The sequence below is a fragment of the Rana temporaria genome, chromosome 1 (genome assembly GCF_905171775.1).
Source record: "Rana temporaria chromosome 1, aRanTem1.1, whole genome shotgun sequence".
NCBI lineage: Eukaryota > Metazoa > Chordata > Amphibia > Anura > Ranidae > Rana > Rana temporaria.
Window position 1 is genome coordinate 7,918,306 of NC_053489.1, and position 17,591 is coordinate 7,935,896.

At 46.4% G+C, this 17,591-nt stretch overlaps 1 protein-coding gene across 3 annotated transcripts in view; it reads left to right on the forward strand.

Moving 5' to 3' along the window:
* Positions 1-17,591, forward strand: part of LOC120924401 (receptor-type tyrosine-protein phosphatase S-like) — a 162,766-nt gene that overhangs the window by 59,114 nt on the left and 86,061 nt on the right. For all 3 annotated transcript variants that reach the window (XM_040335351.1, XM_040335357.1, XM_040335366.1), the window contains exons 4-7: positions 2,789-2,965; positions 6,098-6,277; positions 13,265-13,444; positions 16,300-16,479. In XM_040335351.1, the coding sequence (XP_040191285.1) occupies positions 2,789-2,965; positions 6,098-6,277; positions 13,265-13,444; positions 16,300-16,479 (717 nt within the window). The remainder of the gene's footprint in view (positions 1-2,788; positions 2,966-6,097; positions 6,278-13,264; positions 13,445-16,299; positions 16,480-17,591) is intronic.

Here is a 17,591-nt window from a genome sequence, read left to right on the forward strand (position 1 = left end):
GCGGGAACGACGGGTATACGTAACATGGGCGAAAACCGCCGTACGTAAACGACGTAAATTGTGTACGCAGGGCTCGCGCAACGTTGTGAATCGGTGTTAGTATGCAATTTGCATACTATACACTGAGCACAACGGGAACGCCACCTAGCGGCCATCGCTAGAATGCAGCCTAAGATATGCGGGCATAAGAGCCTTATGCCGCGCAGATCTTAGGCTGCAGTCGGCGTAACAAGGTTCCTGAATCAGGAGCACTCGTTACGCCGGGGCAATTAAGCAATTGCGCTGTGTAACCTATGGTTACACAGGTGCAATTGCTTCTTGAATCCACCCCAAGGTTTCTCCTAAATGCGGTTGGGAACTTGCCCGAACTTACAATAGCTAATGAATATTTGCTATTTTCACACTGATTCTTCACCTGGTCAATAAGGAAGCGGGTCTGAGACCTGTTTCCCGATCGGCCAAAAAGAGAAGTGTTCCGATTAGCCACCGTAGTGGAGGGAGGAGGAGAAATCCGCATTGATGCCCACAGAGGAGAGAAGGGGAAGCCGCCAGTGATGCCTGCCGCCTGTCGTCCGGGTGAAGCGTTGCCCGCCATAGATGGGGTAAGTTCTCCAGACCTGACCGACTGGACAGGTGGGGAGGTTAGCTTTGGGTGCGCTGTTTTACACCCCCCCCCCCTCCCAAAAAAAAATGACACATTACCATTACAATATAAACACACTTTCCAGTTACCAGCAGTCTACTCCTCACTCCGCTGTCACATTGTGAAGAGAGGAGAGACAGTAACTGGCAAGTGTGACAGAGATCATTTATACTGGCCACTATCAGTGCCCATCAGTGCAGCCTCTTCACCAAAAGAAAGTTCTATTTGTCTCCAAAAAAATGAAAAAATGTCATATGGGTACAGTGTTGTATGACCGCACATTTGTCCTTTCACCACTTAAGACCCGGACCAATATGCAGGTTAATGACCTTGCCCCTTTTTGCGATTCGGCACTGCGTCGCTTTAACTGACAATTGCGCGGTCGTGCGACGTGGCTCACAAACAAAATTGGCGTCCTTTTTCCCCACAAATGGAGCTTTCTTTTGGTGGTATTTGATCACCTCTGCGGTTTTAATTTTTTGCGCTGTAAACAAAAATAGAGCGACAATTTTGAAAAAAATGCAATGGCCCGGATTCACATACATCGGCGCATATTTATGCCGGCGTAGCGTATCGAATATACGCTACATCGGCGCAGCGCACAGAGGCAAGCACTGGATTTAAAAAAGGACTTGTTCCCACTCACTCTTAAAGATACGCTGGGTTTCCTCGGCGTAAGCCAGCGTAGGTGGAAGTGGGCGTGAGCCATGCTAATGAGGCGTGACCCCATGCAAATGATGGGCCAAGCGTCATAGAAGTACTTAAAACGAACGGCGCATGCGCCGTCCCGTGGACGCATCCCAGTGCGCATGCTCAGAATCACGTCGGAACTACTAAGATACGACGGATCACTGCCTATGACGTGAACGTAACCTACGCCCAGCCCTATTAACGTACTACGTAAACGACGTAAAATACGACAGCTGTGTTCCCTGGTCCATACCTTTGCATGGGTTGCGCCTCCTATATGGGGAATAACTTTACGACGGACGTACGACTTACGCAAACCGCGTATATTATGCGCCGGGCGCAAGTACGTTTGTGAATCGGCGTATCTCCCTCATTTGCATATGTGCATAGAAAATCTATGGGAGCGGAAAATGCATCCAGCGTAAATATGTGCCCACAATACGACGGCGTAGGCAAGTTACGTTGGCCGAATGAAGCCTATTTTTAGGCGTATCTCAGATTGTGGGCACGGCGCACAGATACGACGGTGCATAGTTACACTTACGCGGCGTATCTCGAGATACGTCGGCGTAAGTGCTTTGTGAATCCAGGCCAATATTTTTTACTTTTTGCTATAATAAATATCCCCAAAAAATATATATATTTTTTTCCTCAGTTTAGGCCGATACGTATTCTTCTATCTATTTTTGGTAAAAAATAAGCTTTTAACGATTAGTTTGCGCAAAATTTATAGCGTTTACAAAATAAGGGGATAGTTTTATGGCATTTTTATTAATATTTTTTTTTTTTTTACTACTAATGGCGGTGATCAGCGATTTTTTTTCGTGACTGCGACATTATGGCGGACACCTCGGACAATGTTGACATATTTTTGGGACCATGGTCATTTTCACAGCAAAAAGTACTATAAAAATACACTGATTACTGTGAAAATGACAATTGCAGTTTAGGAGTTAACCACTAGGGGGCGCTGAAGGGGTTAAGTGTGACCTCATACGTGTTTCTAACTGTAGGGGGGCGGGGCTGCACTTGTAACGTCATTGATCGTCTTTCCCTATATCAGGGAAAAGACGATCAGTGACACTGCCACAGTGAAGAACGGGGAAGGTGTGTTTACACACTCACCTCTCCTCGTTCTTCAGCTCCTGTGACCGATCGCGGGGTAACGCGGCTGCGGTCACGGAGCTTCGGACCGGGTCACATGCACGTTTCGGCCGTGCGCACGCGACCCACAGCTGGGCTCTTAAAGGCAACGTACATGTACGTACATGTGCCCAGCCGTGCCATTCTGCCGACGTATATGTGCAGGAGGCGGTCCTTAAAGTGGTTATAGTGTGACAGCGCTGAAAGCTAAAACGTGGCTTGGGTAGGAAGAGGGTAAAAGTGCCTGGTAGGCAAGTCTTTAAGAGACACTACTAGCAAGAATTCTTTGACCATTTTTTTTTTGTATTTCAGGACTTTGTGATAAGCCAAAATCCAAGAACTTGACTATCACAAGTGAAAAGCTTTATTATGACATCGGTGATGTGGTGGCTGTGAGCTGCGACACTGGATATCGCCCATCATCCAGTGATATTTTATGTGAGAGCCATAATGGTACCCCGCAGTGGAATTTGACCGTTCGGTGTCTAGGTGAGTACAGAAGTGGATCATTTACCTACAAAAAAAATTCACAAAGGTTTTAAGTCTCTCAACCACTTGTTTGTGTACTCCTAGGGGGTCACATTTAATTTTATTCCGCTTTTGAAAACTTTAAAGAGCTCAGCGGGCCAAGCTGGCCCAAACAAACTATATCCATTACAGAGAGATGCGGCCGCTGTGTGCGCTAAAACATACTGTAGTACCATTAGCTATATATATGCGTCAGCCCTTAAAATTTCCACTCGCCTGATTGCATTTGGCGAGTGGAAATTAGTGGAGGGCGAGTATGGAGCCGCATCGGAAGGGGGGCGGAAGCTCCCGGCACCGGAGCAGCTTTACAGCTTTCCTTCTTCTGGCCGGTTAGCCGCTGCTCTGCATTCACCTGTTAGGTGAGCATTTACCTGTCAGAACTGTCTATGGGCAGGGCCCTATGGCACCGGGATGGTGTGAGGTCTGTAAAATACACCTTCCCCTCAGAAAAAATCCTTGCACCGTCTCTCTGGTGTCTTTTTCTCTCCCCGATCACCCGCTGTGTCTCTCCCTCTTCTTCCCCACAACTCCGCCTCATCCCCTCCCTCTGCTTGCATTTCCTGGTCTGGGGCCTGATGCCCTTGTGGTTCCCTGGTTGTGCGCCGGCTTTGTGGCGGCCCCCTGCGGGATGGGAGAGCGCTCCCCTGGAGAAGCCTTGTTATCTTTTCAGTGAATCCAAGACTTCCCCTGATTGGTGGAGATGGAGAGGCGGGGAGATGACAACATGATTTCTACCTTTGCCAATCAGATGAAGCCTTGTATTCATTGGATAAAATACAAGGCTTCTGTCATGGATATGCAACAGTCTGGCAGCTTACCTGTTTCCATCTGTCCATTAAGAGGCCTGACTCTGTTCTGGTTACCTTCTTATGTCCTCTCCTTCCTGTATGGCCCCACCAAGGCCATCCCAGGAAGTCTATATTAACTGTTGCACTACAGGCCTGCAGTGCTGTTCAACAGTGTTGTTTGCTTTAGTTCCTGTCTGCAGTGTGCTACAATTATCTTCCTGTGTACCGTTTTTGACTCGTCCCTGACCTTTCCTGTTTGCCTGTGATTTTGACTTTTTGCCTGTCCCTCGGTTACCCCTGTCTGCCTGTTGCCCCGACTTCAGCTTACCCATCACTACCGCTTGTCTGCTTGCTGCCTTCCCTCTCTCCTTGCAGAGCGTGACCTAGGGGATCCCAGGGGTCGCGACCTGGATCCAGCTGCGGCGAAAGCCATCCTCACCACTAGAGGCTCTGGTGAACGCAAAGCTGGGTCTTAGACTCCGTGCCCTGGGCGATCTTGGGTTCACGCTTCCTCTCTAATCGCAGCAGTCGGTCATAGGTTTCACTACCCTGTGGTGCATCCCTGACCCCACGGGGTGCACTTGTCACCTGGCCACAGGTGACCTGACAGCTTCTCTTGAATGGCAAATGGAAAGTTGCCCATACTGCTGCCGAAACTCAGCAATGCTTAAAAATCTTTACCCTAGAAGGGAAATTTTTAAGTCAGCAGCTACATATATTGCAGACATTTAAAAAAAGGACAATTATCTGTCCAAGGATCCAGTGCTGTGCTCACCTCGGCTGGTTCTTCACTAGTCATGGGGTCCCAGTTGCCGGCATTGTTTCGTTTTGGAAGCCGGCTGTGACTCATTGCGGCTTCACAGCCGGCTTCCCACTCCACATGCATGATCTGTGAATGATCCTCCAACCTCCTGGGACCTGTGACATACCTTGTGATAGCATGGGCCGTGACAGGTCCTCTTTATGGAGAGATTTGGGGTCTATTAGACCACAAATCTTTCCTCTAGCCTGCCATGTAGCCGATAAGACACAGATTGGTCTAATCAGCTACTTACCTGGTCGCTGCTAGCCAGATAAACAAAGGGGTGGAACCGGAAGTGACGGACTACTCGACCCTCCTGGTTCCCAGGGTTACAGAGAGGGGAACTACCTCAGTTCCTCTCCCTCTGTACAAGGCAGCCATAGCCGCTGTCTGCATCGCTCCCAGCCTCCGTGATGGCACCGGAAAACCCAGTAGAGGCGGTGGTGGGACCCCCTTGTAGACTCTAACAGGTTTTCTTCTAAGATTGTCCTGTATTTGTCTCCATCCATCTTCCCATCAACTCTGACCAGCTTCCCTGTCCCTGCTGAAGAAAAGCATCCCCCACCACATGATGCTGCCACCACCATGTTTCACGGTGGGGATGGAGGACAAGGAAGTGTTTGACCACCCACCAAACGGTACTCAAATTCTCTTAAAGTGGAAGTAAACCCATCTATAAAAAAGTTTAATTTCCGGCACGTCACGGAACTGTCAAAAACCATCCAATGGCTGGTGTCATAACTGATCACATGTGCAGCATCATGGCAGTTGTAGATTAAACAGAGGGCAAGATGGCAGCTTCCTTGGCTGAAAACAATATTGGGTTCACTTAGGCCGCGTACACACAATCAGTCCATCCGATGAGAACGGTCCGAAGGACCGTTATCATCGGTAAACCGATGAAGCTGACTGACGGTTCGTCGTGCGTACACACCATCAGTTTAAAAAAACGATCGTGTCAGAACGCGGTGACGTAAAACACAACGACGTGCTGAAAAAAACGAAGTTCAATGCTTCCAAGCATGCGTCGACTTGATTCTGAGCATGCGTGGATTTTTAACCGACGGTTTTCCATACTAACGATCGGTTTTGACCTATCGGTTAGGCGTCCATCGGTTAAATTTTAAAGCAAGTTCTAAATTTTTGACCGAAGGTTAACTGACCAATGGGGCCCACACACGATCGGTTTGGACCGATGAAAAGGTCCTTCAGTCCATTTTCATCGGTTTTGACCGATCGTGTGTACGCGGCCTTACAATTTAATGATAACTGAGTTAACTTTATTTGGAAGAAGGGGTTCAATGTCACCATGTGGTCTATGATGGAAGGTGTCAATTACTAATCTCTCTTTACAAGGAAAGGAAATTAATATTATGTATTTACACATTTTTGTGGATTATTCTTGTAAAAAAAAATTCTGCTATTTAGAACAGAAGTATTTTGAAAATATCTACCCATTATTTAGACCAGAAGCCTTCAACTATCGTGTTTGTTGTATTTCAGGTCAGTGTGGGAAACCATCAGCAAACAACTTGTCCATCATAAGCCATAAAAAAGAATTCTATGACATTGACGACGTGATAAATGTGAGATGTGATCTCGGATATCGCCCGTCATCCACCAATATCACATGTGTGGACCGCGATGGTCTACCTCAATGGAATAAGACTGTACAGTGTATAGGTGAGTGAACCAGCCAATAAGGAGTAGAGAAGGGGCTGTGGAATGGGAGTGAGTTAAAGAGTCATAGAGGAGAGAATGGTCATAAAATTATTGAATAGTGATTTAGAGATCCACATTCAGCCTGTTATCTGTTGTTTCAAATGGTATAATCATTCGTAGATCAAAGGTTTTTCTTTCCTGAGTAATTACATTTTTTTCCTTAAGCTTACCCTTTTACAAAGCTACCGTACTTATTGAGAAGGTCCTGCATAGCTGGGTTTCCACCAGTGGCGGCTGGTGCTCCAAATTTTTTGGGGGGGCGCAAACAAACAAAAAAAAAAAACAATTGCAGCCTCGCTGTGCCCATCATACACAGCTACTGTGCCCATCAATTGTAGCCACTGTGCCCATCAAAGGCAGCCACTGTGCCCATCATACACAGCTACTGTGCCCATCAATTGCAGCCACTGTGCCATGCCATTAATTGTCGCCACTGTGCCATCAATTGTCGCCACTGTGCCATGCCATCAAACGCAGCCACTGTGCCAATCAACTGTCACCACTGTGCCCATCAATTGTCACCACTGTGCCCATCAATTGTTGTCACCACTGTGCCATGACAAACGCAGCCACTGTGCCATGCCATCAAACGTTACCACTGTGCCCATCAATTGTTGTCACCATTGTGCCCATCAATTGTTGTCACCACTGTTCCCATCAATTGTTGTCACCACTGTGCCCATCAATTGTTGTCACCACTGTGCCCATCAATTGTTGTCACCACTGTGCCCATCAATTGTACTCGCCACTGTGCCCATCAATTGTACTCTCCACTGTGCCCATCAATTGTACTCACCACTGTGCCCTGTTAAATGCTGCCAGCCTGCCACTGTGCCCTGTAAAATGCCCCCTCCCCATTTCAGCCCGGCACTTACCTTTTTGGGGTCATCCATTCTGCTTCCACCGTCCCTCAATGTCTTCTCCCGCCCTCGATGACGCTTCAGCCAATCAGGTTACCAGGTTACCAGAACCGATGAACCTGATTGGCTGAGACGCCTGTCAGTTTTATACAAGGAGCGCATCCCTAGTGCGTTCCTTGTGTAAGCTTCTGGGACCCGAGGACTGTACTCGGAAAATCCTATCAGAGCCAATGCTCTGATAGGCACTTCCGTACAGCCAACCAGCTGCCGTTATTCAGATGGCCGGACATGAGCGCCGACCATCTGAATAGAACAGCGGCAGCGGCGATAATAACATAGATTCGTGCAATGCATGAATCTATGTTATTAGACTCAGTGGCGTTGAGAGCCAGAGGGGGCGGCACTCCAGCGCCCTCTATGGACGAACCGCCACTGGTTTCACACCATTGCCCAATTGCTCCCAGAAATACAAACTAATGTGACTATTTATCCTGTGACACTAAGGCCGGGTTCACACTGCTCCGACATGGAGGTCGGACGACTTCCGATCCGACTTTGTCCTACGACTTCATGTCCGACCTCGATACAACTTCAATGAACAGGATCCAACTTTGATCCAACAATACCAGGCCCTTTGAGTCTGACATGAATATTGAGGTGGGGACAAGTCAGGAAAGGGGGAGCGGACGAGTGAGTGCCCCCACTCTTGGACCATACCAGACCACATGCCCTCAACATGAGGGGGGTGGGTGCTTTGGAGCAGAGCGGCTCTATGCCCCGCATCCCAAAGCACCTTGTCCAAATGTTGATGGGCCTCTTCCTGACAACTGGGGGCAGTGGTTGTGAGGGTCTGCAAGGGTAACAAGGGGATAACATAGGGTAAAAAGAGGGCCCCAAGATTGGGGCCCCCAACCTTTGTATATGAATATGGGGTATATTGTACCCCTACCCATTCACCAAAAAAAGAGTAAAAAATAAATAAAGCCAGTTTTTGACAAAGTTCTATTAAAGTAGCACCAACGTGTTTTCTCCCTCCGGTTCTTCTCTCTCCGGTGATGTCTTCTTTCTCCGGTTCTTCTCCCTCTGCTGTCATCTTCCTCTGGTTCTTCTGCTGGTTCTTCTCCCCATGCAAGTTCCTGCTGTTGTATTATCTCCGGGGTGTGCCATTACTTATATAGCCATGGGTTGTGACAATGGGGCGTGACATCATCTGAGGCCCCCGCCCCCTTGTAATGTCACCTTGTCCCATCATGCCCCATGCCTGCAGACCCCCACAACCACCACCCAAGGTTGTCAGGAAGAGACCCTCATCCCCATCAACATGGGGTAAAGGTGCTTTGGGATGGGGAAGCGCAGAGCCCCCCTTCATCATAAAAAAGCACCCACTCCCCCTCATATTGAGGGCATGGGGCCTGCCATGTGCTTGATCGCCCCTTCTTCCTGACATGCCGGGGTGTGTGCTCAGATAAGGGCCTGGTATGGATTTTTGGGGGTCATTTTTTGGCGTGGGCTTCCCCCTCAAGGCCATGATGATCTAACTTGGATGCAACTTACATTCAAATCAATGGGCTAAAATCATGCCCAAGTTGGACCAAAGTAGTGCAGGAACCTTTTTCAAAGTCGGACCGACTTGGTTCAGTGTTATCAGTGGTGTACCCCAAGGTTCAGTGTTATCAGTGGTGTATGCTAAGGTTTAGTGTTAGTGGTATACCCCAAGGTTCAGTGTTATCAGTGGTGTATGCTAAGGTTTAGTGTTAGTGGTATACCCCAAGGTTCACTGTTATCAGTGGTGTATGCTAAGGTTTAGTGTGGTTAGTGGTTTTCCCCCGAGGTTCAGTGTTATCAGTGGTGTACCCCAAGGTTATGTTATATCACCCCAGATATAAGGGAGAGTGGGGGACTCAACTTCTGATGGTGAGGTGGCTCTTGACATCTAATGTAAGAGGAGGGGATGCGCTGGACATCTAATCTTACAGATACAACCTCCCGTTTTGAGGGCAATCATAATGCTGATGCAGCCCACAATGAAACCGAGTTTGACACCCCTGATCTAGATCAACTTTGGGTATACAGCCATGGCCAAAAGTTTTGAGAATTACACAAATATACATTTTTACAAAGTCTGCTGCCTCAGTTTTTATGATACCAATTTGCATTTACTCCAGAATGGTGTGAAGAGTGATCAGATGAATTGCAATTAATTGAAAAGTCCCTCTTTGCCATGAAAATTAACTTAATCCCATAAAAAAAAGAAGGCCTCAGGGCATCCACAGTCTCCCACAGTTGATTCAGCTGCCACTTCTCTACAGGAAAAACATCAGGGACAGACTGATATTCTGCAAAAGGTCCAGGCATTGGACTGCTGAGGACTGGGGGAAAGTCATTTTCTCTGATGAATCCCCTTTCTGATTGTTTGGGGCATCCAGAAAATACCTTGCCCGGAGAAGAAAAGGTGAGCGCCACCATCAGTCCTGTGTCATGCCAACAGTAAAGCCTCCTGAGACCATTCATGTTTGGGGTTGCTTCTCATCCAAGGGAGTGGGGGGCTCACTCACAATATTGACTAAGAACACCGCCATGAATAAAGAAAGGTACAAAAACATCTTCCGAGAGCAACTTCTCCCAACAATCCAAGAACAGTTTGGTGAGGTACAATGCCTTCTCCAGCATGATGCCATAAGGCAAAAGTGATAACAAAGTGGTTTGGGGAACAAAACATCAACATTTTGGGTCCATGGGCAGGAAACTTCCCAGATCTTAATCCCATTGAAAAATGCTTAAGAGGCGGGTGAACAAAAAAGAACCCCCCACAAATTCTGACAAACTCCAAGCATTGATTATGCAAGAATGGGGGGTGGCCATCAGTCGGGATGTGCCCCTGAAGTTGATGACAACATGCCGGGGCGAATTGCAGAGGTCTAGAAAAATATATACTTAAAGCGGAGTTCCACCCAAAAGTGGAACTTCCGCTTTAAGCACTCCTCGCCCCCTTACATGCCACATTTGGCATGTATTTTATTTTGGAGGGGGGGAGTGGGGGATTCTGTAGGAGTGGGACTTCATGTCCTACTTCCTACTTTCACCTAGGGACCGCCTAGGCGACTCCTCCTCTCCCTTAGGTGGCCCCTCCCTTTAGGCGATCTCCCGGGACATGTGACTGGTCCCAGGAGATTGCCTTCCACTCTGGAAATGCAGCGCGACTCGCACATGCGCAGTGTGCGTGGCCGCCTGTGAAGCAGAAAGCTGTCACGGCCGGGTGCCCAGAATGTGAATGGAAGTGCCAAGGAGAGAAGTGACGCTCAGTGCGGCCGCATCGCTGGACCGAGGAACAGGTAAGTGTCTGTTTATTAAAAGTCAGCAGCTAAACTTTTTGTAGCTGCTAACCAGTGGCTGTGCGTCCATAGAGGGCGCAGGAGCACCGCGCCCTCTCGCTCCTGCACCCACACTGAAAACAATACATAGATTCATGCATTGCATGAGTCTATGTATTTTCGCCGCTGCCACCCACTATTCAGATGGCCGGCCCCCTGGCGAGCGCCGACCATCTAAATAACGGCAGCTGGTTGGCTGTGGAAGTGTCTATTAGAGCCAGCGGCTCTGATAGGCTTTCTGATTACAGCCTGAGGGCTGTAATCGGCTTCCAAATAGTTAACCAGGGGATGCACGGGGTGTGCGTTCCTTGGTTAACACTGACACGCATCTCAGCCAATCAGGTTCACCGGATCTGGTTACCGGTAACCTGATTGGCTGAAGCGACATCGAGTGGCGGGACTACATCAAGGGATCGTGGAGGAGGATCCGAGGATGGCTGAACGAGAAAGGTAAGTGCCAGGCGGGGGGGGGGCAATCTGGCAGCATTTTTGGGGCAAACTGGCAACAATGGCATGGCACAGTGGCTGCATTTGGCATGGCACAGTGGGGATAATTGATGGGCACAGTGGCGACAATTGCATGGCACAGTGGCTGCATTTGGCATGGCACAGTGGCGATAATTGATGGGCACAGTGGCGACAATGGCATGGCACAGTGGCTGCGTTTGGCATGGCACACTGGCGACAATAGCATGGCACAGTGGCGACAATGGCATGGCACAGTGGCTATGTTTGGCATGGCACAGTGGCGACAATTAATGGCATGGCACAGTGGCGACAATTAATGGCATGGCACAGTGGCGACAATTAATGGCATGGCACAGTGGCAACAATTGATGGGCACAGTGGCGACAATGGCATGGCACACTGGCTACGTTTGGCATGGCACAGTGGCGACAATTGATGGGCCCAGTGGCGACAATGGCATGGCACAGTGGCAACAATTGATGGGCACAGTGGCGAAAATTGATGGGCACAGTGGCTGCATTTAATGGCACAGTGGCTGCGTTTGATGGGCACAGTGGCTGCGTTTAATGGGCACAGTGGCTGCATTTAATGGCACATTGGCGTCAATTGTTTTGGCACAGTGGCTGCGATTGATGGGCACAGTGGCTGCGTTTGATGGCACATTGGCGTCAATTTTATGGCACAGTGGCTGCGTTTGATGGGCACAGTGAGGCTGCAATTGATGTTTTTTTCAGTTTGTTTGCGCCTCCCCAAAAATTTTGAGCACCAGCCGCCACTGCTGCTGACTTTTAATAAAAACATTAAAAGGCTGGAACTCCGCTTTAATGTAATTGTTAATAAAAACCTTTGACACCTATGAAATGCTTGTAATTATACTGCAGTATGTCACAATAACATTTGACAAAAAGATCTAAAAACACTTAGGTAGATTCAGGTAGGGGCGCGCAAATCTAAGGCGGCGTAGCCTAGCGTGTTTACACTACGCCGCCTTAAGTAAGAGAGGCAAGTACATGATTCTCAAGGCACTTACCTCCTTACTTAGGGCCAGCGTAGTGTAATCGCGGCGGGGCGTAAGGGCGCCTAATTCAAATGGGTTGGAGGGGGGCGTGTTGTATGGTAATGAGGCTTGACCTCACGTTTTTGACGTTTTCTGCAACTGCGCATGCGCCGGGCGCCTACATTTCCCACTGCGCATTGCGGCTAAGTACGCCGTACGGGCCTATTGATTTCGAGGTGGACGTAAACGACGTAAATCCCGATTCACGGACGACTTACGCAAAAACGACGTAAAAATTTCGAATTTCGCGGCGGGAACGGCGGCCATACTTGACATTACTCTTCCACTAGAGCCTAGCTCTAACTTTACGTGGCCTATCTCTTACGTAAACGGCGTAAAAGTACTGCGTCGGCCTGGCGTACGTTCGTGAATCGGCGTATCCCCTCATTTACATATTCTACGCCGACCGCAATGGAAGCGCCACCTAGCGGCCATCCAAAATATTGCAATCTAAGATAGGACGGCGCAAGCCGTCGTGTCTTAGATATGTTTAAGCGTATCTCTGTTTGAGCATACGCTTAAACATCCATCGGCGTAGATTCTGAGTTAGGCCGGCTTATCTACTGATACGCCGGCCTAATGCCGCGTACACACCATCACTTTATGTGATGAAAAAAAATGACGTTTTTAAAAACGTCACTTTAATTGACCGTGTGTGGGGGAAAACGTCGTTTTATGTCTTGTAAAAAACGACAGAAAAAAATTGAAGCATGCTTCAATTTTATGTGTCGTTTTTCAAAAGTGCACTTTTTACTTCACAGAAATTGACCGTGTGTAGCAAAAAACGTCGTTTTCTAAGACGTTTTTTCATCCACGCATGCCCAGAAGCAAGCTTCAATGGTAAAACGTGGTGGAACGTAACATCACTTTGCAAGATCATTGTGAGAAAACGATGGTGTGTAGGCAACTTCGTCTTAGAAAATTGAAGTTTCAAAAACGTCATTTTTTACTTCACAGAAAGTGTCGTTTTTTTTCATCACATAAAGTGATGGTGTGTACGGGGCATAACTCTTTGTGAATCTACCTACATGAAGCAGCAGATTTTGTGAAAATTTTAATTTGTGTCACTCCCAAAGCTTTTGGCCAGGCTCTAGAGTCGTTTTTTACGGAGGTTCTTTATTTATTTGTTTATCTTTTTTGTGTATATCCGTGTAACTCTTTACATAGCATTAACACTTTGTTTTCCATGCAGAGCAATGTAAAAAGCCAGAAATCAGCAATGTGGCCACACTGACTAAAAATAAAACCTACCATAATGTGAATCAATCTATAAGAGTGAATTGTACGGAGGGATATCGGCCATCACATGAGAAGATGACATGTGTGAGAAGTGGAAATGAATCTAGGTGGGATCACACTTCACAGTGTATAGGTGAGAAAATGTCAGAAATTTTAATACTTAAAGTGTTTGTTACCCCAAAATGTCATATTCCCGATATGTGTCTGCTGTACCATGTACTTGTATGAGAAATTCTCCTGTTCTCTTTGTATTGCTTCCTTTGTGTGAAATCCACAGTTTTCCTGCCAGGCCTCCCCTGCGTTCCTATTTCAAAATGACCATGCTAGGCCTGAGAGCACATCACTCCCAATGTGGTCGGTTTTTTGACTGTGCCGGGAGCTCAGCCTGCCTGCCCTCCAATGGTCAGACTTGTGCTGACACGCCCCCCTGTACAGCCATTCACTAGGAAGATCAGTGTACAGCTGCTTCTCTGCCTTCTGCTGACACCTCCCGCCCCTCCAGGGCCTGACTGGGAGTAAAAACAAGCCCTGGAAAAAATGTCACACCAGCCCCAACAGCAAATGTCATTATTTTCTTGTTCATGAAAGGGAAAAAACATGGGTTTTAAAGCACAGAGACCACCTTCCGCAGAAAGAAAACACTGTGGTAAGGGGGGGGGGTGGGGTTACTGATATAAGGGGGCTCAGTCAGACAGCTCCAGCTGGTGGCTCTGGTTTTATCCTGTAGTCTCCTCTCCACAGTCCACACACATCTGACTTCTCCCATGACCCCCATCCCGGCGGCGCTCCCACTCTTGACTCCTCTCCAGACTCCCTCAGAGACTGCAGACAAGATACAGAAGATGGCCAGAGACTGCGGACATGATATAGAAGTTGGTCAGAGTCTGCAGACATACTACAGGAGATGGTCAGAGACTGCAGACATGATAATGGAGATGATCAGAGACTGCAGACTTGGTACCGGAGAAGGTCAGAGACTGCGGACAAGATACATGAGATCAATGCAGCCTCACCAGTGCCCACCAATGCAGCCCCACTGTGCCCATAACTGCAGCCTCACTTTGCCCATCTAAGCAGCATCACTGTACCCATCTAAGCAGCATCCCTGTGCCCATCTAAGCAGCCTCACTGTACCCATTCAAGCAGCCTCACTATGCCCATCTGTAGCCTCACTGTGCCTATTTGCAGCCTCACTGTACCCATCTAAGCAGCCTCACTGTGCCCATCTGCAGCCTCACTTTGCCAATCTAAGCAGCCTCACTGTGCCCATCTAAGCAGCATCACTTTGCCCAAAAACTTCCCAAGGTGCATAAGGCGCGTCACCAGTTTTCCATAAATAGCCGACCTGCTAGTCTGCTCTATACGGCACCTGCGCCCGCCGTGTAGAGCTAACTGCGCAGGCGGTGTATAGAGCCGACTCGCAGGTCGGCTATTTACAGAAAACTGGTGACGTGCCTTATGCACCTTGGGAAGTTTTTCACCAGACGTCAATCATCTACCTCTAAATAGGAACGCCCAGTCCTGCGGGAATCAGACCCCGGAAGCCGGGGGGAAAATAACAATAAAACTGTATGTACAGCGAAAATAAAAAATACCAGCATACTGTACATGTCCGAATTATGCTGGATGTAATGTTATATAATTGTTTTAGGGTGAACCTCCACTTTAACAAACGATGACTCAATCAGCTGCCAGTGGGGCTCCCCTGTTGACAGCTGAAGTGTAAACTGAAGTCCCAAGCAATTGGAGCTGTCAAAAAAGAAAAAAAAAAACAGTTTATCAATAACATTGCTCAGCCGCCTAAACAGAAAGATAAAAAGAAACATTGTTTCTTTTTGTATCTTTCTGTTTATTCATCTACAGATCAAAGGGATGAACTTCAATCTGCAGATAAAATCAAAGCAACCTGTCAAGTAAAAAATATATATATATTTGTTTTTATTAATTGTCCCTCTGTTTAACCACATATTAACCCTTAATTTACTCTAATCAGTCTTATATAACTCATTCTCTTTCTCCATTTAATTATTATTATTTTTTTGTTCTCTTCTATTTTATAAACTATTAATAAGTTTCGTATTTTGGTAGCTTTGTTCGTTAATATTTGTTATATCTTTAACATTTACAGTATTTACACGTTTCACATTAAAAAAAAAGTGCAACGTTAAAAAAAAATGTTTTTAATTTAATTTGTAAATAACTTTTCAATGCTTTGAACCATTGCTGACAGTGAAGTGTATACAAAACAGTTGCGGTAGATATTGGTATCGGCGAGTACTAAAATATAAGTATTGGTACTGTAAGGGGTTAGCTCGGTAGCGGGGGGGTGTGACCCCCTGGATGGGTTCACTACACATGGAACGATACAGAGAAACAGCCGAAGACGGTTGAAAACAAAGATTTTGGTTTATTCTTCCATCTTGCTGGAAACAAGTGCAAGCATCCAAACAGCATAAACAAAATCAAACATAAAATAAACCCTGGCCACTTGGGGTGTCTATCTTCACCACACAGGAACCTATCTATGGAGTCTGGCACAGCCTAGTGCTGGGCAGACAGTGCTCTTCATACAGCAGAAAAAACAATAGTCTCTTTTTGATTTTTATCACACAGAAAAATCAATCACCACCTCACCTCCTCAGAAGACTTTCAGCTACTGCTTTCCTTATTCACAAAGCCTCAGGATGCAGCAAATCAGTGGTAATCCTCTGGATTACATATAGAGGCCTTAATTGCCTCATTCTGAACAGCTGAAGTTTTCAAACGCCCTTAAATCTTTCTGGCTACTTCTGCAGCCGACACCTGATAATAATTGGTGTATTGTCTAAACAAGGCAGAAATGTATCTCCCGTCTGTGACAACACCCACAGATTTACCTGACTTCCTGTCACAGTACTCATAAAAAAAAATTATATTGGTGCATTCCTAATCTAAATACTGCTATTGATTTGAATAAACTTTTTAAAGCTGAACTCTTTTTCTATGCAGCACAATGTGGAAAGCCAAAAATCAGAAACAAGGACACATTAACTAAACACAAGGACTACTACAATGTGAATGACTCTATAGAGGTGAAGTGTAATGAGGGATATCGGCCATCACATGAGAAGATGACATGTGTGAGAAGTGGAAATGTATCTGAGTGGGATCACACTTCACAGTGTATAGGTGAGCAAATGTCCAACTTTCCTCTGCTGCCTCCGAATTATACACCGAAAAAGTACAGATATTACAATATATACAAAAGATGTCACCCACACCATGATAAAACATATCCAATAAAATTGAATTCATAAATTTCAGCCAAAATGTATTCTGTTACATATCTTTGGTAAAAAAAAAAGAAAGTCCACAAATGATGATGATATATATATATAAAATCATTTGTGGACTCTTTTTTTATATATTATATATTATTTTATATATACTGTAGATAGATAGATAGATAGATAGATAGATAGATAGATAGATAGATAGATAGATAGATAGATAGATAGATAGATAGATATGAAAATTGATCAATCCTGATGTACCAATGGCCTATCTCATTTCTTGAGGGCCTAAAATGCCCGGACAGTACAAATATCCCCAAATGACCCCTTTTTGGAAAGTAGACAGTCCAAGGTAATTAGTAGGAGGCATAGTAAGTTTTTTGAAGTTATCATTTTTTGTTCAAGAAATTAAATATAATTTCGTTTTTTTTTTTCACAATTTTTTTTTTTTCATACTGTCACCAGTCAGTAAAATGTCATATGGACGAAGAAGGATATATAAATAGTCAAATGCCAGTAATACGGCAACAATGGGATGAATTTCGGCTCTCGGAGGGGATGAAAGAATATATATAAATAAATATATATATATATAGAGGAAATGTAAATGAAGTAGAATATGGGAGAGAAAAGAGGGGGAAACGGGGAAAATATATATATATATATATATATATATATATATATATATATATATATATATATACCGTATTTATCGCGGTATAACACGCTCCCGCGTATACCGCGCACGCCTAAAGTTGCCCCGAATCCTGTGGAAAAAAGTTTTTTTTGTACTTACAGTTTTGGTGTCTTGCGCGGCGTCTATCGGCGGCCTCGTCGGGTCCGGCATCCGTCTGCGGCTTCGGGTGTCCTCTTCGTCAGGTCCGGCGTCCTTCTGCGGCTTCGGGTGTCCTCTTCGTCGGGTCCGGCGTCCGTCTGCGGCTTCGGGTGTCCTCTTCGTCGGGTCCGGCGTCCTTCTGCGGCGTCCTCGCGTCCTCCCCGCTCGTTTCC